Source organism: Eurytemora carolleeae, unplaced genomic scaffold (assembly GCF_000591075.1).
Source record: "Eurytemora carolleeae unplaced genomic scaffold, Eaff_2.0 scaffold932, whole genome shotgun sequence".
NCBI lineage: Eukaryota > Metazoa > Arthropoda > Copepoda > Calanoida > Temoridae > Eurytemora > Eurytemora carolleeae.
Window position 1 is genome coordinate 217,341 of NW_019396913.1, and position 22,307 is coordinate 239,647.

Consider the following 22,307-nt stretch of genomic DNA (forward strand, 5'->3'; position numbering starts at 1 on the left):
ATCTTAAGACTCCTGAATGTGTGTTCAATTATTAACTAAAGCTACAGGTTTTTAAAAAACATTTATTTGGGTCAAAAACAATTCTTAAAGATTTTTCCATCTGTTGGGCTGAACGACAAAAAAACCTGACAGAATTAAAACCCTTGATCAATATTGCTGGCGGTGACGAACAATTGTTAAAATTTGCAATTTCTCATATTTATTTTGTTTAAGGACATATAATCCTTTACATATATTTCATCCAATCACACAAATAACAAATATTTTTGATAAATTTTTGGGTCTGTATCACAAATTGTGTGGGTTAGGGGGGCTGTTGATCCCCCACCTCTCTTGTTTTGGGTGGTGCCCCCCCCCCTCACCGGGCACCGTACTGACTGTTCTTGCTCTTGTTGATTAGGGCTGGGGAATGTCCAAAAATCTAAAACAAAGGTTCTCTAAATATCTAAAAAATTTTAGAAAAAAATCAATTTATCTTACATGGATATTTTGTTTCATCATTGTTAGTTTATTCTTCTTCTTCTTCCTCTTCCTCTTCTTCCTCATCTTCCTCCTCCTCCTCCTCAGCGCCTGAAAAGATGAGGTTGAATTAGACGAAAAAATTTGGTTTCGGAGGTTTCAAGGTTCAGTGTAATGTGTCCAAAAAATCACGACCCGACGAGTTTTGTAGTTTTTTATAGGTGTGGAGAAAGATTGCCAAATATTTCCAAAAATTGTTAAAAATTGTTTAAATTGTCAAAAATTGTCAAAAATTGTCTAAAATTGTCAAACATTGTCAAAAATTGTCAAAAATTGTCAAAAATTGTCAAACATTGACAAAAATTGTAAAAAATTGTAAAAAACTGGCAATAGCATATAGTAGTGAGTAGTGACCAAATAAGAACGAAACAAATTTTGAGATAATATGGCAATTTTAACAACCGTTTTTAAAGTGGTGAAAATAAAAAAATGAAAAATAAATGCAATAAATATAATAAATTTATCTTAAAAACCGAAATTAAACTGAAATGGCTAAATAGCGCGAAGGTGTTGTTTTTTTATAAAAATTTAAATAACTTAATTAAAACCTAAACATTTTATCTCCTTCGTTCTAATTTTGACTTCAATCTCAATTCATTTGAAAAAAATCTCGTTTTACTGTCTTTGATATTTCTTATTGTTTAACCTATCCTAATTTTTTTCTCATTACTAAAACTAATAAGTATATTTTATTCCATTTATTTTCTTTTATGTTTTTAAGAAGATATTATTGGAAAATATTATAAAGAGAAACCAAAACTTTATCATTTTAAATTCTTTAGAGCTTTAGAAACAATTAACCGAAATTTTCAAGAATATTTCTTTTGTGCTCTAGTTCGAGTTTTCAGTCATAAAAATATTTTCTTCATAATTTTTAAAATTACATTAAAATTGAGCATAAATAAGGTAGAGTTGAACACAGAGTTTGAAAAAGATTGAGTAGAGCACAGAGTATCAAAAAGGTAGAGTTCAACATTGAGTATCAAAGATTGCGTCGAACATAGAGTATTAAAAAGGTAGAGGTGAACGAAGAGTATGAATAAGGTAGAGTTGAACATAGTGTTTGAATAAGGTAGAGATGAACACAGAGTATGAATAAGGTAGAGTAGAACATATAGTATGAAAAAGGTAGAGTTGAAAATATGGTATGAATCAGGTAGAGTTGAACATAGAGTATGAAAAAGCTAGAGTTGAATGAAGAATATACAAATAAGGTAGAGTTGATCGAAGAGTATGAATAAGGCAGAGTTGACATATAGTATGAAAAAGGTAGAGTTAACCATAGGATGAATAAAGAGTATTTTGAACAAAGAATATGAAAAAGCTAGAGTTGAATGAAGAATATATATAAATAAGGTAGAGTTGAATATAGAGTATGAATAAGGTAGAGTTAAACATAGAGTATGAAAAAGCTAGAGTAGAACACAGAGTATAAAAAGGTAGAGTTCAACATTAAGTATTAAAGATAGAGACTACCATAGAGTATGAAAAAGGTAGAGTAGAACATATAGTATGAAAAAGGTAGAGTTGAAAATATGGTATGAATTAGGTAGAGTTGAACATAGAGTATGAAAAAGCTAGAGTTGAATGAAGAATATATAAATAAGGTAGAATTGAACGCAGAGTAAGAATAAGGCAGAGTTGAACATATAGTATGAAAAAGGTAGAGTTAACCATAGAGTATGAAAAAGGTAGAGGTGAACGAAGAGTATGAATAAGGTAGAGATGAAAAAGTTAGAGTTGACCTTAGAGTATGAAAAAGATAAAGTTGAACATATGGTATGAAAAAGTTAGAGTTTACCTGGGGGTACTTCAGCTGGTCCTTCATCTTCATCATCAGGGGACTCGGGGTCTCCAGGCTTCTTACCAGGACGCTCTCCGAACCATTTAGGAAGCTTGGCTAAACATTTAGGAAGGTCAGCTAGACATTTGGAAAGGTCAATTAGACATTTAGAAAGATAAGTTAGAAATTTAGTAGGATTAGCTAGACATTTAAGAAGGTCAGTTAGACATTAAGAAGGATTATCTAGACATTCAGGAAGGTCAGCAAAACATTTAGGAAGGCTAGCTAAACATTTAGGAAGGGCAGTTAGACATTTAGAAGGTTATCTAAACATTTTGGAAGCTTGTATAAATTCTTCTGAAGGTCAGTTAGAAATCTAGGAGGGTTAGTTAGACATTTAGGAGGATTAGCTAAACATTTAGGAAGCTAGGCTTAATGTTTACTGAGGTTGGCTAAACATTTAGCAAGTTAGACATTTAGATGGATTAACTAGACATCAAGGAGGATTAACTAGACATTTAGTCAGCTTGGCTAGACATTTAGGAAGGTCAAATTGACATTTAGGAGGATTAACTAGACATTAAGGAGGATTATCTAGACATTTAGTGAGCTTGGCTAGACATTAGGAGGAATATCTAGACATTTAGTAAGCTTGGACAGACATTTGGGAAGGTCAGTTAGACATTTAGGAGTATTAGTTAGACATTTAGGAGGATAAGCTATTTATTTAGGAGGATTACATTATGAAATATTAACGTTATACGAATGCGTCGAAAGATAATCAATGAGTTGCAATATCTGAATTAATTGTGTGAAGGTAAATTGATTTTTTACGATCCGAGTCCTATATTGCAATTTTCTAAATTTGTATGGACGTTTTAGACGCAACAGATAGAAAGAAGTAAGATTAGAAGCGACCAAAAGCGATTATTTTTCGCCGTAAGCCTATAACACCCTTTTTCATTTTTCGCGAACGCTCCCTTTAAAAGCTTTATATTTGTTCCTTTAAAATGAAATTCCAAAAAATATGAAAATGAATTAACTGTAGAGAGTATTTACCGTTATTTAGATTAAAATTTTAAAGTTTTGATTCTTCTTTATTTTAAGTAGTTAAAAATAATTTTGTTAAGATTAGCGAGATAATTATATCTCAAAGTAATCTTCTCCAGTGAAGCAAGCAATTTCATCTGTTTAAACAAAATCCTTAAAATTAAACAAAAAAATAAAATAAGAGCGTATTTCCAGATTTAAGATGCGCCAGCAAATTGAGGAAAAGTGATATTAAGAAAAGCTAAGTTGATGTTTATCACCTACTTTCGTTTTTTGAACATTATAGATAAGTTTTGATCTATTTGTACAAAACTAAAACCTCGTGAAAGCAAATTCTTTTGCAAATTTAAAGTTTTATAAGTCCTTAGATGCGTAACGGATTTTCTTCTTGATTGATTTACAGTTTCAATCAGTTTTAATTATACTTACTCATCATAACACCGGAATTATATCGACGTATAATTGAACTACTTTTTTTACATGTAGCTAGAATTCAAACTAGTAATTAAGTAGTACAACTAGACGTACTTCAGCTACATATCGCTATTCAACTTTTTGGCAAGGAGGAAAAAGATAAAAACTTCTAAATTCTAAAAACTAAATTTAAAAAACTGGAACAGCTAGCAGCTTGCTACTGTAAAATTATGCGGTACATCAGCTACTTTTCAGTACAGTAAAATTTTGCAGTACAGTACAATTTTGCAGTACAATGTGTTTACGATAACCCCATCTGTCCTGGGTGGGGGGTTACCTTTGTTATTTTTCTTTCCCCAATCCTCAAACTTCTCCTTCCAATCCTTCTCAAGGATTTCGCAGTAAAGGATCTCCCAACCCTACACACATCCAGGGTTCAGACAGTACACACATCCAAGGTTTATAGAGTACAGACTACAGAGCTCGAAATTTAAAAGAGTATCGTTGAAAGAAACTCCCAAGTTCCCTTTTTGGGGTTTTAACATTTGTGGAGATTTTGAAATTCGAAAAAAATGGAGAATATGAAGAAACTAAATAAAGTATTATTTTATAAACAAATATTGGTATCCACAAAACTGCATGACTATTCCCAAGGAGAATTGAATAGAAGAAGGGGGCGATAGGGTTTCAGTACACTTTGCTGTGACGTTTTTGGACTGCTGAAGACATCTGGCGCATCTCTGGCGTTAGAGATATTTTTGCGTAACCACAATAACAAAGGCAGCCGATCTAATGTAAACAAACATGAGTTAGTATACGGTGAATCTTCATGCGCCAGATGTCTGTTTATCATTTGTGTTATTGTTTACAATCTTTATTATTGTTGTTACGCAAAAACTAGTTCTTCAGCAGTCCAAAAACGTCACAGCTAAGTGTACGGAAACCCTATCGCCCCCTCCTTCTATTCAATTCTCCTTGGCTATTCCCATCCATAAAACCCGGGTTCTAAAACTGGTTTTCATAAATTTTTAAATTCTTTTAAGTATTTGTAGTAAAATAATATTTTAGGAACTAATATAGGTTTTTTTTCTTCATTTTGCCGTACAGTACAGTTTCCTGATACAACACTCATGTTATGATGTTAGTAAACAAACTACAACAAACTACAAGATGTAATAAAAAGTAAGATAATTAAAGTACAAATATGATGCAAATCGAGTAATAAGATTACCCACAAAGGATGAGACAGTGAAGACGACTGGGAACTCTAAAAATATGACGATCCTAAGGTCTTCTGCTTTGAATTTAGTCTTTTAATTGCTTATTCCATGACTTGGAAAAGAAAGAAACTAAAAATTACAGTTTCAGGCCGAATTAAAAATATGATGTGACATTTAATTCTGAAGAGTAGTTTCTGAAGTGGGTAACCCTGTATGCATAAAATGTTAATATTTTTCACATGAATAGACAACTGAAGAGTATATAAAGAAAACCTTTCTTAATCTAAGTGCAGTCCCATGTATATTGTATACTGTATACTGTAAATTGTATATTGTATACTGTATATTGTATATTGTATACTGATGTTTTTACATGTTCATTACGTTCTTCAATTTCGTGGCAATAATATATCATTAAGAGAACTGAGATAAGAAACTGTTTTAAAAATTCAAAATATTCTTTAATATTCTTTTTCTGAAATGTAAGTTAATCTTTATATAATATAGCTCTTCGCTCATATATTTCTATAAATATATAATATACATACACTTTTGTTAGCTATAGCTGGCCAAACGGCTGGGCCAAATTGGCTGAATTATATGAACTTATGTTCCCAAAAGGTTATATAGCACAAATATTTGAAGTACACCTGCAGTATGGAAACAGTACAACAAAATGGCCGTTTTACACTTTTTTTTTAGTAAATTCCACTCTAATATATATCCATTCTCTTTGACTATATAACACCTTGTCTTGGTGTAAGTTCACGACTAAAATCTAAAGAAATAAAAACCATTTTTCTAAAATTCAAATATTTTTTGTTACGCTAGACTATGTCTGGAACACCCCTCACCCTTGGGTCGTTTTCCCCATTCGTCCATTTTTTCTTTCCAGGATTTCTCAAGAAGCTCAGCGTACAACACGTCCCAACCCTTTGATATTTTACATGCAATTTTACATATATACATGCTGTACAGTGTACATATTTAAACGTACATACATATGGGCTAGTTTAAAACTAGAAAATTCTAATTTAATCATTGAAAATTCATAGTTTTTCAGATATGAAAGAAAGGTTTTTTAATGATTAAGTCATTTCGCAAAGATTAATTTTACATCAATACTTTTATGCAATATTTTTTTTCATGAGTAATTGAAGTTTTAAGTTGTTGACTGCAAACTACAAATTGTACACTACAGTGGAATACAGTACAATTTTAAGTTGTTGACTACAAACTACAAATTGTACACTACAGTGCAGTACAGTGCAGTATAGTACAGTTTTAAGTTGTTGACTACAAACTACAAATTGTACACTACAGTGCAGTGCAGTGCAGAACAGTACAGCATAGTGTAGTACAGTACAGTTTTAAGTTGTTGACTACAAACTACAAACTATACACATACACTGCATTAAAATAACAACAACATAAAACACAGTGAATATTAGTAAAAAATAATCATGCAAAAAAATGATTTAATGTTTTCTAAACTAAAATAATGATTCATATACACTTGTTCAAATTGTTAAACAGATAAGTTACTCTTAAACTTTAATTTATATTTTAAGCAGTAAAGTTAAAATTTGTTTTTATGCTTTTTTTTCAAATTTCATTTTGTAATTTAAAATGAGTTTAGAACTTTTGTGTGGAGAGTATCGTTAATCTTACGCTTGATCTCGTTATGGGATATGTGGGAACTTTTAAATTTAAAGTTCTCTGCCTCAATTAAAGTTATGACCACCATGGGGAATTATATTAAGCTGTAGGTCTGCATAAATTAGAGATCGACGCTTGATCCTGATATTACCAATTCACAAAGGTTCAGATATCAGATTATTAATTAAAATTAATAGATCTTAAGTTTGGATTATTCTCTACATCAAACATCAAACTCACCCCGTCGAATAATCTTAGCTTATCGTCATAAGTTTTATTATCTGCCCGTCGTTCAAACTTCGACGCTGTTAGTATCTTCGGCTATTGAAAGGATAAAATAATACAAGTTAGCCACACTACTGCAGGTTGTCGTAAACCTCTACAGTTTTGAAAAAGCCAAGACCCTCAAAAAGAGAGATCACGCCTTAAAACAACTTTAATATTCAAATGGTTCTAATTTTATATGTATCCACATAAAATAGTACCAATTGAACCCGAGGCTGAATTTAAAGACTTTAAACCGCGACGTTGATCCGCCAAAAACCCGTTCCAAATGAGCGCCAGCTCAAATCTCGAAACACTGAATACAATTTCGAGGGGAACCAACCATGTTTGAACCGCGACTCAAATTAATTAAATTCGGCCTCCGAATTGTTTAATCGTCAATCTCTTCCTTTTAATTGGTTTCGAAGCTCTATTCCACGCAGATGAGTATAATAAAGGGGAAGAAAGTTCCAAACCATGCCATGTTTCAAACCTGGCACTCAGTGTCAGGTTTGGGCCAAATCACGGTTGGGAACTTTCTTCCCCTGTAATAACACTCTTGACTTTAACCATCATGCATACACGCGGAGATGAAAGGGATATTGATCACACTAAATCAACTGAAGTAAAACTATTTCAAAGGAACTAAATTAAATCACTCTGCAGGGGAAGGTTTTGAACTTACACCCTCATAGAGTTTACGTCTATCCTCATAGGTTCTTGTATCAGTTCTTCTTTCATATTTGGAGTACATTCTAATTTTAGGCTAAAACATTCATTATTTTTCAACACATTTACAATCAAAAGTGACGTTTTTTTGCGTTGGCTTAAGCTTCCCTATAACTTCATGTAACTCTTGTAATTGAACCTTATAACAATTTTAAACAGTAGGACTATACAACTGTAGAATTAGAAGACGATTTTTCAGTCCCTTTGTGTGTATTTAATGCTGTTATAATAAAACATTGATATATAGGTTGCGTATAGCTGGCCAAACGGCTAAACCGATTGGGCTGAAATTTTTTGTGGAAACTCATATGTGGCCGGTTTGTGTCTTCCTTTTCCACAGTTTAATGGGTCCTATCTTTGTTGTCTGTTTACACCAAATAATTTCTCCTTGGGATAATTTTAAAATCATGAATTAAAAATGAAACATTACAAATCGGATTGTTTTTGGTTTTTAATATAACCCCTTCCAGGAAACTATTATATAACTGATTATAATTATTTTGAATTAAAATAAGATGTGATTTTAAAAAAGAAAAATTTTATACTTACAGGATATTTTCCGGTGAGAGCCCTGAAAAATAATAAATATATATTTGCATGAAAATCGGCATAAACAGGGTTACCCAAAAAGGATAAGAATTTAATGACGACCTATAACTCTGAAAATTCTTTACAGTTGTCTCTAAAGTGTGATCCTGTGTGGATACCCCTGTATCACACTGTTAAAATTTCAAGAAAACAACTTTTACATCTTCCGCTAAATTTTAATAGTGTATCTATATACATCTATCAAAAACAGCTAAAAAACAATATACTTTTAAATTACAACAAATGAAACATTATCAAGATTTCTGAGATATTTGCTAAATGATTTATTTCTTAATTATTTAGGTTTTTTATTTTTCACCTTTTCACCCTATTTACGTTGTATTTCCTCTTTTTGTTTCATGTCATTTAAATATATTTATTTTTTTGGGGCAAATCATCAAAATTATTTTCAATGCAAAAAAATGTCGTAAAATGACAAAAATGACGATCTTTTTCACTGGATTATAAATACAAAATGCGCACATATAAATATGATCATTGTACTTTTTAAACACAAAAAATGTATTAATTAAAGAAACAAACATGCAAAAAAATATTAAAAACATGCAAATGACAGTGTTAGGGTATATGAAACTGCAAATACAGTGTACAGTAGATTCTGGAATAAAATGAATTATCAACCCTATCCCGATTGGGCTATTTTTGTATAATATAGATGTTGGGGGGGTGTTTTCCAACCCTCCGTCCCCTATGATTTTTCCCTTAGAGTTGAGATAGGGGAGTGTGATACATGTCCCTAGTCCAACTTTTCATGGCCAGCTCAATTAAGAAAAAGTAGACCTCTTACTTTAATGGCTATAAGGGTGCAATGGAGGATTTTTAAAAGTTAAAAAAAATTTTTTTCAAAAATAGTTATTTTTAATTTTAACAAATATTAACAAATGACACATGTTATTATATCCATTTTTCAAGGGCTTTTCAAATATATTTTAAAAATAGTTATTTTTACTTTTAACAAATATTAACAAATAACCCATGTCATTATATCCATTTTTCAAGGGCTTTTCAAATATATAATCGTGATAGGGTTAAATTAGAAGAAACAGAGATTAGAATAGAAACCAAAAAAAGTAAAGAATACTAGACATCAGAAAATTTACCGTGGTTGGCAAAAAAAAGCGTATTTTTTATATCTAATATTTCAATACTTTCGGAAAATCTGGCAGGTTTTGATCTGGGGCTTAATGCAAATCAGATTTTAATTTTTGTATTATTATACTATAAAGAGATAAATCATCTCCAAGGCATAGTCCGTGTTGCCAAGAGTCGATGGTGTAATCATTCGTTCCTCTTAAATTGTATTGTAAACTGTCTTGTACCCCTTCATCAAAAACTGCGATTTTCCCTTTTAGTTTAGAACTTACTCCGCGTGTAAACCCATCCTGACAGCTTTCAACCGAAGTCGTTGTGTCTGTCTCTCAGAGAGTTCTTTCAACTGAAATGTGTAAGGTTGGACCTCAAGAGGTTTTAGTTTTTTTTTTTTAAATGCCGCAATCGAATTTCCGTCGTCGGTGTTATCAAATTAATCTATGGTTTCAAAGTAAACCCGGCAGACTCATTTCAATTTTGTAATTTCGATCAAAACATAAAAATTTAAAAATGAATTTTGAATACAAACTGTATTCACATTTTCTTAGGGCTTAAATAGTTATACTACGTGATGATGTGCTAAAAAGTGTTTAGCTTTGCACTCCAAAAAGGGGTTTGTGCATTGCAAAAAAGGAAGATACACATGTGCACAAAGTGTATTCATAAAAAAATGTTCACTCGTTATAAAAGTATATGGAATCAAAAAGGGTAATTAAGCATCTCAGATGGTTTTAAAAAATATTTAATTGTATTTATTTTTCTTTTTTGGAACAAAATGAGATGCGTAGGATTACACGAGGATTATGGTTAGAGGGTGGTATTGTCAGGTTTAAAGGATTTCTTACTCAGGATCTAATCCTTTTTTCATCGCTTTCTGTCTTAACTGCTGCTTTTGTCTCTCTTTTAATTCTTTAAGCTAAAAATAAGATTTTATTTTCCCACTTTTAGACAAAAACACTCCTCAACTATTCCGCCATTATTGTAAGTTTTTTTCTTCTAAAAAACATAATTATTTCTAATCCATGTTTCCATATAATTTTGTGTTATTTTTATATCTATCTATCTATCTATCTATCGGAGTGCTTCATTGTAATTATTAAAAAAAGAACCATCTATTCTAGGTCTATCGAAAAAAAAACTATTCTAATTTTTAAAAAAAACTTTGCCTCCGATAATTTTGAAGTTTTATAAATTCGTTAAAAAAATGAAAGTTGGTTTGGACTAAAAAGATTACTTTAACTCTGCACTTGACAGGAAATGAATTGGTTTTAATCAAGTTAAAAAAAACTAAATGAAGAAAGAAGAAAAAAATCTTTCTAATATTTCTATTAGGGTGTTTCAATATTGTCTTGTATATGTTTGAACAACCCTAGCTTTGTTTGAGCTAGACAGGGAATTGGCACTGTTTGCCTTATCATGTGACTTTTTTGGCTATTATAGTCCTGTTAAAAACATGGTCCAAATTCACATGATAAGGCGAGCCAACTCAATTCCTTCTCTTTCAAGAGACTGCCAAGGCAATTTCAAGTGACTTTTCATGTAAAAAAAGACGTGCCCGATTCACTACAGTACCCTTTAAACTTTTATCTGAGTAACATTGAGAAAGATATCGTTGTTTTCATATCGTTAAAAGATTTATTAATTTTCTTTATTATTTCTGCCACATTTAATTTATATGTACCTTTTATAGATAACAGTAATTGAAGCTTGTCAATGTGTAACCTGAGCCCCATGTATAATGTAAATAAAAACGTAAGGATATCTCCACCATATTTTCTTAAATGTGTAGCGGTAACCTATGTGAATCGATGTTAGGTACTTTCCCTAAAGTATTTTTCTGAAGGGCAACTTCCCAAGTGACAATACCCAAGTGGTAACTTCCCAAGTGTGAAATTTCCCAAGCGGTAACTTCCCCAAGGTTAGGTTAGGTCTTCTGAGGCGCTGCAGGCTGCAATGGGGCCCAAGATGGGCTAGGGGGCCCAGCGTTGCGACTAGAACAGGCTGGGGGCCGAGCGCTGCGGCTAGGACAGACTTGGGAAGTTGTCGCTTGGCAAATTGCATATTTGGGAAGTTACCACTTGGGAAAATACCCTTGGGAAGTTGCCTCATGGGAACAGGCCTTCGAGAAAGTACCTAACATCTGTGAAGCGAACATGAAACTAATGGTTACTTGAAATAACCTTAACAGTCCCTTTGATCGGCCTAACCTACGACTTACTCTGGGTCTAAACCAAGCTTAATTGCCTTCTGCTTGTTTTGCTGTCTCTGCCTTTCTTTTAACTCTTTCAGCTGAATTTTTACAATTTTCAATTAAACTAAATTTTTTCTCAATTTATAAATTTTGAATATATTCCAACGTAAATAAATTTAACAATATAGGAAAATGCATTGCCGCAATTCAGTGCATTATTTGATGCATTTTATGCATAAAGTATTGCAAAGATGAAAAAATGTTCTCCATCGACAGCTTTTCAAAAAAAAAATGTTGTTTAGATTTAAAAAAAAATTCTGAAAAGGTAAACTTTTAAATAATAATACACTAGGGCTGGAAGCGTTCAACTTTTTTCTTTAATATATGATAATAAAAAAACAGCGAAATAATTGTCTTTCTGGCTCTTTTTTAAAATTAGAAATAGCGTTGACAATTTTGTTACTTTTGGCTGTTGTAATATCTCTGAAAGTATGCCTTGGGCATTTTTTAGATAACATTACGGGATATTTCTTTTTTAAGAAAGGTCGAAGACAACAAGCATTACACTTTTGTTGGAGATCCCTGTATCCCTGTATCTCTGTATTTTTGTGTTTGCACATCGTCTATTGTTAAGTTAAAATTTGTTCAATTAAATCATAAAAAAAAATATAATCCCGATAGCTTTGTTTCCTGGGGGTGCAAACCTGGATATTTCAAAATCATAGTTCAAAATATAAAGGGCATAATTGACATCCGGTTGCAAAAATATTCAGATTATAAAATCAGAGTTTGAGTCGAGTAATCGGTTCCTTCGGTCGGATATATTAATATGAACAATGCCAAATGATAAATATTATCCTGTTGAGGATGAAATTCCCGAAAGATGAGTATAAAATTTTAGAATGAAGACCCCCCCCCCCTGCTACTTACATCGTAGTCCTGTCGTCTTTGTCTCTCCTCTAGATCGTATTTCTCTGTCTCGAGTCTAATAATTAACTCCCAGAGCTCGCTAGCCTTCTGCTTTAAGAAGTCAGAGTCCATTCCTGAAAAAAATTTATATCTAAGGGATCACTGGAGAGCTTTGTGAAAACAATTCTATAAGCAATCAGAGCTCTCCTGTTGCAGTAGTTTTATATAACAATGTTTTGTTAATAACTATTACAATTTATTATAATGCAGAAAAACCATATGATATGATTTAATTTGATATCAAGGGCATTAAACATTAGATTGCGCATAAGACGACATTTTTCATTTTGAAAGATATAAATGTACAAAGATGTTTTAAAGATATTCCTATTATATAGATTAACTAGGTCGGTTGTGAACATTGGTTGTTTTTATGTCATTAAGTACTTGTGGTGTACAGGAGTTCTGTAGAGAAAAATTTAAGTTAGTTTAGTCCTTCTCATGTCCTTCTTCAGTTATAAAGTCAATATTATATGTTAAATAAAATATTGTTGTTCAAATAGTTTCATTCCCGGAGTTATTTTACACTCTATTATGAAATCCATTAAAACATCAAACCACCCCGCTTATCATTGAAGTACACTTTGACCCTTAGAAGTATGACTTCGCGGACTGTACAATTCTTGGTGATTTTACGTACATAAGCTATCTATGTTTATTTATTTATCTATGGCATTAAAGGGACTGTAGACATAATTCAAATAACCCTTAATTTGAAGAGTGACATGTCAGACTCCCAACCAAATATTTAAACCTTAATCAGATCAAAGGTAGCTGAGGAATATATCATTTTGTTCCTAACTAAAACAGTCTTAAATTTTGAAAAGTTTCTTCGATGTTTCTGTAGAAAAAATACGCAAGTCAATTTTAAAAAGAAATCACCCCCCCCCCCGCCACCAAGCCCTCCTGCTATTTAAAGTAAAAATCTTACCATCAAGCTCTAATGGTTTGATTCTAATACTGAGAGATATTTTCTTCTCTTCCTCCAACTGTTCTTTGGTTTTAGTCATCTCTCGCCGAGCATCTTGCACATTTGACATCTAAATATAGGTACAATCAAAATAAATATAAATGGGTATTTTCTCAGAAAAAAAAAAAAATTCAATAGCAACTCTCAAACTATCAAATATTTTCCTTCATGACAAAATTAATTTTTTTGCCCCAAACTCAAATTTTCTAATGCCTATATATATTGATCTAACAAAATATATAAATTGAAATATCAAACTATAACGATACTAGGTTGCGAAGACATAGGGACTAGAAAATCAAAGTTTGTGGCAGTTTATTTGTCTTGTTTTTCTGCATCCAATATGAGTCATAAAGGCTTAAAATTCCGATCGGGCACTATTTTTTGTGGCAACTCGACCCAAGAAATCTATATAATAAAGCTTTTTGCTAATATATATATATATATTTTTTATATATACGTTATCTTTAGCTGGCCAAATGGCTGGACCAAATTGGCTAAATTTTTATGAGGGAACCCATTGGGTACCCTGGGGGTAATATAGGCTAAAAAAATCGAAATTTTTATTTCAACAATAGAATTTTTTTTTGTTTTTTTTTTTTTTTTTTTAACTCCACAGGCCACGCGAGCCACTTCAGCTTGTAGTTTATAAACGGATTGATTTTTTTAGAATTTATAAATCTATCAATGATTACAGAAAAATGCGCAAAATCTTAAGTTTTACAATTACGACGAAAAAATTTGCAACTTAAATAGCAACACTTAAATGCTTAAATTGTTGCGAAGCGCCCTAAAAGTCTTGTCATGAATATTTTTTTATAAAAGAAAAAGCCATTGATTTTCTAAACTTTAGGTTAAGAATTGAATTTTCAAATTTCCTGGTGAATCCCAGTAAACAGTTCTTTGTAAAAGATAATATTGATTGTAAATCAATTTTAGGGTTTCATATCAATATATATATATATATATATATATACTACACTGTTACATAGATTGATGATTCTATGTAAAAATTGCATATTAATTCAGGTTTGAAAAGTTGGTCGACTTTGAGTTGTTGCAACGCCTTGCCCTTTGAATTAAACTCACTATAACACTAATTTATATCTTTGCAACCTTTCATATTTAAAATTTGAATATTAGATTCAATCGAATTTTAAGTTTGTCACTGCAAAGGAGGACGACATCAAGTTGCAAAGAGAGTAACGAAAATTACCGTTCGGGGAAAATTTTGAATTTAGAAAGTTTAAATTGATGACTTACCCCTCCGTCGGTTTTCTTTTGACCTCCTTTCCCTGGTCCTCCAGCCTGCTGTTTCTCCTTCTGTGCCTGCATCATTGCCTGTCTCTTCTTCTCGGCCTCCTCCAGCCTCTTCCTCTTCTCTTCAGCCTCCTGCACCAACACAAAAGCATCTTCAAAATTGTAATTTAAAGTAACATTCTGATTCACAAATTCACAATGATACTATATTTATTATATACCTTAATCTGATCAATAACGTGAAAGATATTTTCGTTTTTCAATCTGGAAATGTATTTAAATGTAACAATTTCATGCATGGTTTTTTTAAGGCAGAAATCCGCAAGAGAAATTATGAAAATAATCAATTTTCATAATTTCTGTAAAATCGACTCCTTCAATCGTTTTCCACAACTTAATGAGTCCCACTGTATTTAAAATTTACAATGCTTTAGAATGATAAGTCAGAAAAATTTGTCATTTAAGTTTTATAATTTTTATTGTTTATGCTTTTTGGTTTCCTTTGCTTTCTTCTCTGCTTCTTCCTTCCTCAATCTTTCTTCTTCTTCCTTCTTCTGTTGAGCCAACTTCTTCTCCTGTTCTGCTCTGATCTCCTTCCTCTTGGCCTGCTTTTCCTTTAACCTCTTTAGCTCCTCCTCCTCCTTGGCTCGTTGTTTCCTCCATTCGTTGATGTACTCCCTCAGCTGTTCGTCCAGCTCACCCTTCTTAGCCTCCTGGCGGGCCTTCAAGAAGTTTCCATCTCCCCTGCACAGTCCCTTAGGTTAGCAAGACTGACATAGTCCCTTGGGTTAGCAAGACTGACAAAGTCTCTTAGGTTAGCAAGACTGACAAAGTCCCTTTGGTTAGCAAGACGGGCACAGTCCCTTAGGTTAGCAAGACAGACATAGTCCCTTCGGTTAGCAAGACAGACACAGTCCCTATGGTTAGCAAGACGGGCACAGTCCCTTAGGTTAGCAAGACGGGCACAGTCCCTTAGGTTAGCAAGACAGACACAGTCCCTTAGGTTAGCAAGACGGACACAGTCTCTTAGGTTAGCAAGACAGATACAGTCCCTTAGGTTAGCAAGACTGACAAAGTCCCTTAGGTTATCAAGACGGACACAGTCCCTTAGGTTATCAAGACTGACAAAGTCCCTTAGGTTAGCAAGACTGACAAAGTCCCTTGGGATAGTAAGACTGAAAAAGTCCCTTAGGTTAGCAAGACTGACAAAGTCTCTTTGATCAAATGGACGGAAACAATCTCTTAGGTTATCAAAATCAAGCCAGTACCTTTATAGGTTAGTAAGACGGGCACAGTCCTACATTTTACAATAACGAAAAATGTTGTGAAAATGTAATAAAGTCGTGATTTTCAAAATTTAGAGAATTGATAGAACTCATAAGTCATCTAGTGTATAAAACATTAAAGACAATGACCAAATAAAATCCAAATAAAGAAAGACAATAAGGAAAATGTTATGTCATACTATTCAATCCCCCCCTTCCTCCTTCAGCCCCCTTTTTTCAAACGAAGAATTTAATTTTTCTAGAAAAAAAGTACTTACTCTGACATCGCAGACCGAACCGACTTTCTCCTAATAAGGGGACAAATATTGACAAAATTCCTACCCCAACCAAACCCAAGCCCTGTAGGATATATCAAAGGACATTAAAAAAAAGAAAAAAAAGGGAAAAAGGGGAAAAAATAAAGGAAAAAGATACTTACTTCTTAGAGGTACTGCAAACCAGAACAGGAAATGAAAAAATAAAAAATTAATGAAAATAAAAAAAATATAAAAATAAAATAAGATAAAAAATAAAACAATACTTTTTGACATTTTTCATTACGTACAAAATATAAATAAAACAGAAAAAAAAAAAAAAATAGAACGTTCATTTCAAAATATAATGTGTCCAAGTACACGTATGAGGAATGAATATTTTGTATGCTTGATACATGTTTTGTTTATTTTGAAAAGAAAGAAGCAAACATTAACTATTTTCTCTTCCGAGTTTGTGATAAATTAGAGAAAACTCGGAGTTTCTTTTTATAAAAGCTGAAAATTCACACTTGGTGAACTCCATTAAATCTCATTCATTCACCCCCCCCCCTCATACTCTCTTTTATATTATTCGCCCCCTCTCTTTTATATTATTGCCCTCCCCTCCCCTCACCTCCATATCTTTCATATTATTCCCACCCTCCTCTTTTTCATATCATTCCCCCCTCTCTCTTTCATAACATTCCCCCTCCCATTCCCGTCTTTATAATTCCCCCTGTACTCTCTTCTTTATAATTCCCTCACTTCTCTCTTCTTTATAATTCCCCCTCTACTCTCTTATTCTTAATTCCCCCTCTACTATCTTCTTTATAATTCCCCTTCTATACTCTTATTCATAATTCCCCCTCTACCCTCTTCTTTAAGATTCCCCCTCTACTCTCTTTATAATTCCCCCTCTACTCTCTTCTTTATAATTCCCCATATTCTTTATATTTCCCCTTATTACCCCCCACCCGGCCCCTCCCCGGTCTTTAGAAACCCCTTTTTTCCAGCTCCTGGTGAATCTTCTATTCCCCTCCCTCCCTCGTGCAGAATCTGAACTGTTTCTCAAAAGTTTAAATCCTCTACACAAGATCCAAACAGCAATTTGATTAACTCTAAGCTTTTCTAGATTCTTCTATAGAAATTGCTTTTTCAATGAAAACAAAATAAAAACAAAAAACTAAAACTAAAGAAAATAGAAAGACAAAACAAAACAAAAACTAAAAAGTTGTCCTTGATACCTGGAGGCTATAGGGGGTCGGAGGAATTTTGAAAATATTATTTTCTAAATAAATTAAAGAATATTTTGATAATTAAATTCTTTTGATTTTTGATTTTTCGAGAGTGGAATTTAGAAATCCAACTTACTCATCGGGATTTGTTTTTTCCTCCTCCTCCTCCTCATATTCTTCTTCTTCTTCTTCTCCTTCTTCTACTTCTTCTACTTCTTCTTCACTAAACAGTACCGTTCCATAGGTACCTTTGTATAGCTAATACCGTTCCATAGGTACCTTTGTATAGCTAATACCGTTCCATTGGTACCTTTAAATAGCTAGTACCGTTCCATAGGTACCTTTGTATAGATAGTACCGTTCCATAGGTACTTTTGTATAGGTAGTACAGTTGCAAAGGTACCTCTGTATAGTTAGTACCATTGCATTGGTACCTTTAAATAGCGAATACCGTTCCATAGGTACCTTTGTATAGCTAGTACCGTTGCATAGGTACTTTTGTATAGCTAGTACAGTTGCAATTGTACCTCTGTATAGTTAGTACCGTTGCATTGGTACTTTTGTATAGCTAGTACAGTTGCAAAGGTGCCTTTGTATAGCTAGTACCGTTGCATAGGTACCTTTGTATATAGCTAGTATGTAGCGTAGCTATAGAAACCCATTTGCATACAGTTATTTAATTTTGCACATGGTGTCACATTAAAAATTATTATTGAAGATAGTTTGTGAAGTATCTAAGACATGTTTAATGTTGACACCCTGTATGAAAGCTATCTATAGACATGTTTTATGTTGACACCCTGTATGTATTCTGTCTATACACTAAACACTACTAAAACTTAATTAAAAATAAAACAAAACAAGAAAATATACGCACTTGGAACTGTAGATGCCAGAACATGAAAATATTACGAAATTAATAATGATAAAAATTATTTCTTTTCTCAACTCTTGTCAATTAAAAGTTTTCTTACAGTTTCTTTTCCGTACATTGAAAACATTCCTGAGCTGAAAACTTTAGAATGGTGGATATCGAGATCAAATCTTTCTTAAATAATGTTTGTTCTCCTCTTGTCATTAATCTCAAGATTAATTAACCGATCGGGATTAAGGGTATCCAATTCTAAAGTTTACAGCTCAGGTCCCAAATTTCTGTCAGTAATCTTGAGTTTTATAATTCAATTTCTATACATAATTAATTTTGTACCAAGAAAACGTTTTTTAACACTACAGTGAGAAACAGAAAACAGAGACATTATTACGTTTTTGTTTTATTTCGGCTCGAATTTTGAAAAAGACTAGAATTTCATTGTTTTTTGTTCCCACCGTAAAAGTTTCAATTTTGTCGTCTTTGCTTTGCAACTAATGTCGTCTTTGATACTTACACTTCCTCCTCCTCGTAATATTCCTCGTCGGACATCTTGTTTTTAGCTTCCTTCGCCGGTCAGTCGGGATACGTGAGCTTAAATACAGATACAAGGTTATACACTTGGATACAGTCTGGATACATGAGCTTAATTACAGATACAGGGTTATACACTTGGATACAGTCTGGATACATGAGCTTAATTACAGATACAAGGTTACACACTTGGATACAGTCGGGATACATGAGCTTAATTACAGATACAAGGTTACACACTTGGATACAGTCGGGATACATAAGCGTAATTACAAATACAGGGTTATACACTTGGATACAGTCTGGATACATAAGCTTACTTACAGATACAAGGTTATACACTTGGATACAGTCTGGATTCATGAACTTAATTACAGATACAGGTTTATACACTTGGATACAGTCTGGATACATAAGCTTAATTACAGATACAGGGTTATGCACTTGGATACAGTCTGGATACATAATCTTAATTACAGATACAGGTTTATTCACTTGGATACAGTCTGGATACATAAGCTTAATTACAGATACAAGGTTATACACTTGGATACAGTCGGGATACATGAGCTTAATTACAGATACAGGTTTATACCCTTGGATATAGTCAGGTTACATGAGCTTAATTACAGATACAAGGTTATACACTTGAACACAGTCAGGATAAATAAGCTTAATTACAGATACAGGTTTATACACTTGGATATAGTCAGGATACATGAGCTTAATTACAAATACATGGTTATACACTTGGATACATCATGTTTAGAGACTGGGTTACTCACAAAGGGAAAATCAGCTTTCAAAGTCCTTTTGTATATCCACCCTTTTATAGCATAAAACAATAAAGTGTTGAATAATTGTCGTATTCGGCCTTTCTTTTATATTTTAGAGTTATAAAATCACAAATTGATGAATTAAAGTAAAACGTAAGACGACAATTAATATTCCTAATTAATATTTGGTCCCAGTGTACGAGCTGGAATAATAGAGAAGTTGGGCAACCCTCACTCTCAGAACTGTAAAGTGTTTATTCACCAAAATTGGTTAAATCAAAATTTTGAATTTCGTAAAGTACTTTTTACAAAATCATATTCAAGAAACTAGTCTTTTAGTGGTATTTAGAATTGTGTAAGTTTCAACATTACAAAAAAAGATTAATATGACTCTAACTCCTTCTATCATTAAGCCATGCTAAGAATCCCACCCCAATCCACTTGCATCCCACATTATGAAAATCCCAGCAAAAAGTTTGTTTTAAATATCTATATAATAAAGCTCTTCGTTCATATTTATATATTCATATATCTAAAAAAATATTTATATAGTTATCAATAGGTGGCCAAACGGCAAGAACAAATTGGCTAAATGTTATTGAGGGACTCCCGGGGGTAAAATAGTTAAAAAATGAATTTTAAGATGGAATTATTTTTCTCACATTTTTTTAATCCCACGGGTAAGGCCGGGCAGTTGAGCTGGTAAGGCATAGATCGCAAAAATCAAGAATTAAAGCACATCCAAAATGGAAAAGTTATTAAGTTACTGAAATTTTAGAAAATTATGGAATTTTTTTTTCATAGAAATAGCAGTTTTATAAAATAAAACAATTTTCATTGTACAGATTTAAAATAGAATAAAAAATACACAAAGATATTTTAACTTATCCAATTTCCTAAAATAAACTAGAAGTTTAATTTGTTTATACATCATTTGTTTATGCATGGTGTAAACAAGTAAAAGCATGCATTAAAGCACTTACTGGCTTAGCGTGTGTTGCTCGCTGAATCCCCCAAGCCACTGATTCTCTATAGGCAAGTCCTCTCATATCCTAAATATAGCTTGCCAGGACCTTAAGCCCAGGATATCCAGTCAGAATGCAATCATTATTTTTCAGAATAAATATTAAATTGTAGAAAAAGGTATTCAAAAGAAAAAAACAGAAAAAAAGGAAAACAAATGATTATTCTGTACATACAACAATTCTGTTCATTGTTCTAAAGTTATTAAATTAATTTCACGGATTTCTAATAATGGGAAAATGCGCAAGATAAATCTGACTTTATTAGGTCATTTAAATTGTACACGTACAGTACGGTCACGGTGTACAACCTGTGGAGAAAATATATAAATTGCAACTTCCCTACCTGGAACTTGCTGAGCTAGCAGAAAAGTCCCCTTGGCCTGGAGTCTAAGCAGTTAGGCAGCTAGGCAGCTAGGCAGTTAGGCAGCTCGCCTGCCCAGCTAGGAATATGGCATAGTGCCAAGTAAGGACAGGAGGGAGAAATGTCAGAGAAGGCTCTTTACAATACATTTTATATGTCTTGGAACTGGGTTATCTTTAATAAAGATCGGACAGTAAAGAAAAGAAAGTTTTTAAACAATGAAAAATAAAACCATATAAATTCATTTTTAAAAAGATTTGAAGAATATATTAAATATGTATATATATATCCTAAATTTTTACCATGTATTTTAAGCAAATATTTGTTATTTAATAAAATATATTGTTCTAAATTTATTATACTACGCGTTTTTTATGAACCTGGTTTTGTATTTTTGTTTTTAAATGTTGAGTTCGTAAAAGTAGACAAAAAAGTCAAACATAAGAAAATAAATGCACAAAAGAAATTGCTTTGTTGATATTGATTTATTTTTAAATTCATGAATATCCTCATGAGTATTGAATAACATCCAGGGATACCCACAAAGGATGAGACTGTAAAGACGACCTGAAGCAAAGACTAAAGGGGTCGCAGATTAAATAATATTAAAAATTGTGTAAGAAAGATAAACTCATGGGCGCCATAAAACGTTGATATAATTTAAATTTAAAATAAAAAATAAAAATTAAATATATTTATTGTAAATACTGAATACATGCATTCAAAGCTCGTTTTCAGAGGAGTTGAGTTTTTGCCACATAATTATTTTTCTTAATCCCTCTGTTCAACCTGTTGGCTTAAACTTTTCATATTTCAAACTTAGACTATTTGATCTAAAATAATTCATAGTTTGAAATATCTATGGTCTGCGAAATGAAGGGTTGTATAGATAAAAAAAGAAAATCAGAGTTTGTGGCAAAGACTCAATCTATAAATCTGTAGTCTATACGCGTAATTTAATGTGAACATTCTTGTCAAGATGGTAAAACCCGATTCATAACCGTACTCTATGTTTAATTTTAAAAACTGATTATTTTGAATTAATTGTGGTTTCTCTACAAAAGTAACTTGCGCATTTCTACTGCATATAGACATTTCAAATTATCTAAATTATTGATCTAGAGGGTACCGTTGTGAATCAGTCATTGCCATTTTGCATGGAGGATCCCTCGAAATTATGCATACAGTCTCTTTACATACTTATGTTCATATCTGAGCATTACTGCGACTAATTGATTCTATAGCCTTCAAAAGTAAAGAAAT

At 32.4% G+C, this 22,307-nt stretch overlaps 1 protein-coding gene across 11 annotated transcripts; it reads right to left on the reverse strand.

Annotated features, from left to right (window-relative positions):
* Positions 1-48: 48 nt before the first annotated feature.
* Positions 49-20,722, reverse strand: LOC111710021 (troponin T). Of its 11 annotated transcripts, none has more exons than XM_023484027.1 (15): positions 20,642-20,722; positions 18,866-18,942; positions 18,358-18,363; positions 16,431-16,442; positions 15,227-15,470; positions 14,730-14,858; positions 13,428-13,536; positions 12,458-12,570; positions 9,612-9,682; positions 8,188-8,209; positions 6,886-6,966; positions 4,104-4,185; positions 2,321-2,419; positions 481-570; positions 49-421 (listed from the first exon to the last, which is right to left on the reverse strand). In XM_023484027.1, the coding sequence occupies exons 2-14, from the start codon at positions 18,898-18,900 to the stop codon at positions 509-511; spliced, it is 1,065 nt and encodes a 354-aa protein (XP_023339795.1). In that variant the 5' UTR covers positions 18,901-18,942; positions 20,642-20,722; the 3' UTR covers positions 49-421; positions 481-508. The 11 variants fall into 11 exon arrangements, with proteins under 11 accessions (XP_023339795.1, XP_023339792.1, XP_023339791.1 ...); XM_023484024.1 differs by lacking the exon at positions 6,886-6,966 and adding an exon at positions 7,595-7,675; XM_023484023.1 differs by lacking the exon at positions 9,612-9,682 and adding an exon at positions 10,182-10,252.
* Positions 20,723-22,307: the final 1,585 nt, after the last annotated feature.

Excerpts from the sequence above, each read along its gene's own strand:
- LOC111710021 (XM_023484027.1), bottom strand. The coding sequence starts at position 18,900 with ATGTCCGACGAGGAATATTACGAGGAGGAGGAAGT. Across the intron at positions 4,186-6,885 it reads AGCTAAGATTATTCGACGGG|GGTTGGGAGATCCTTTACTG; the intron begins GTGAGTTTGATG and ends GGATGTGTGTAG. Across the intron at positions 571-2,320 it reads ACCAGCTGAAGTACCCCCAG|GCGCTGAGGAGGAGGAGGAG; the intron begins GTAAACTCTAAC and ends TCATCTTTTCAG.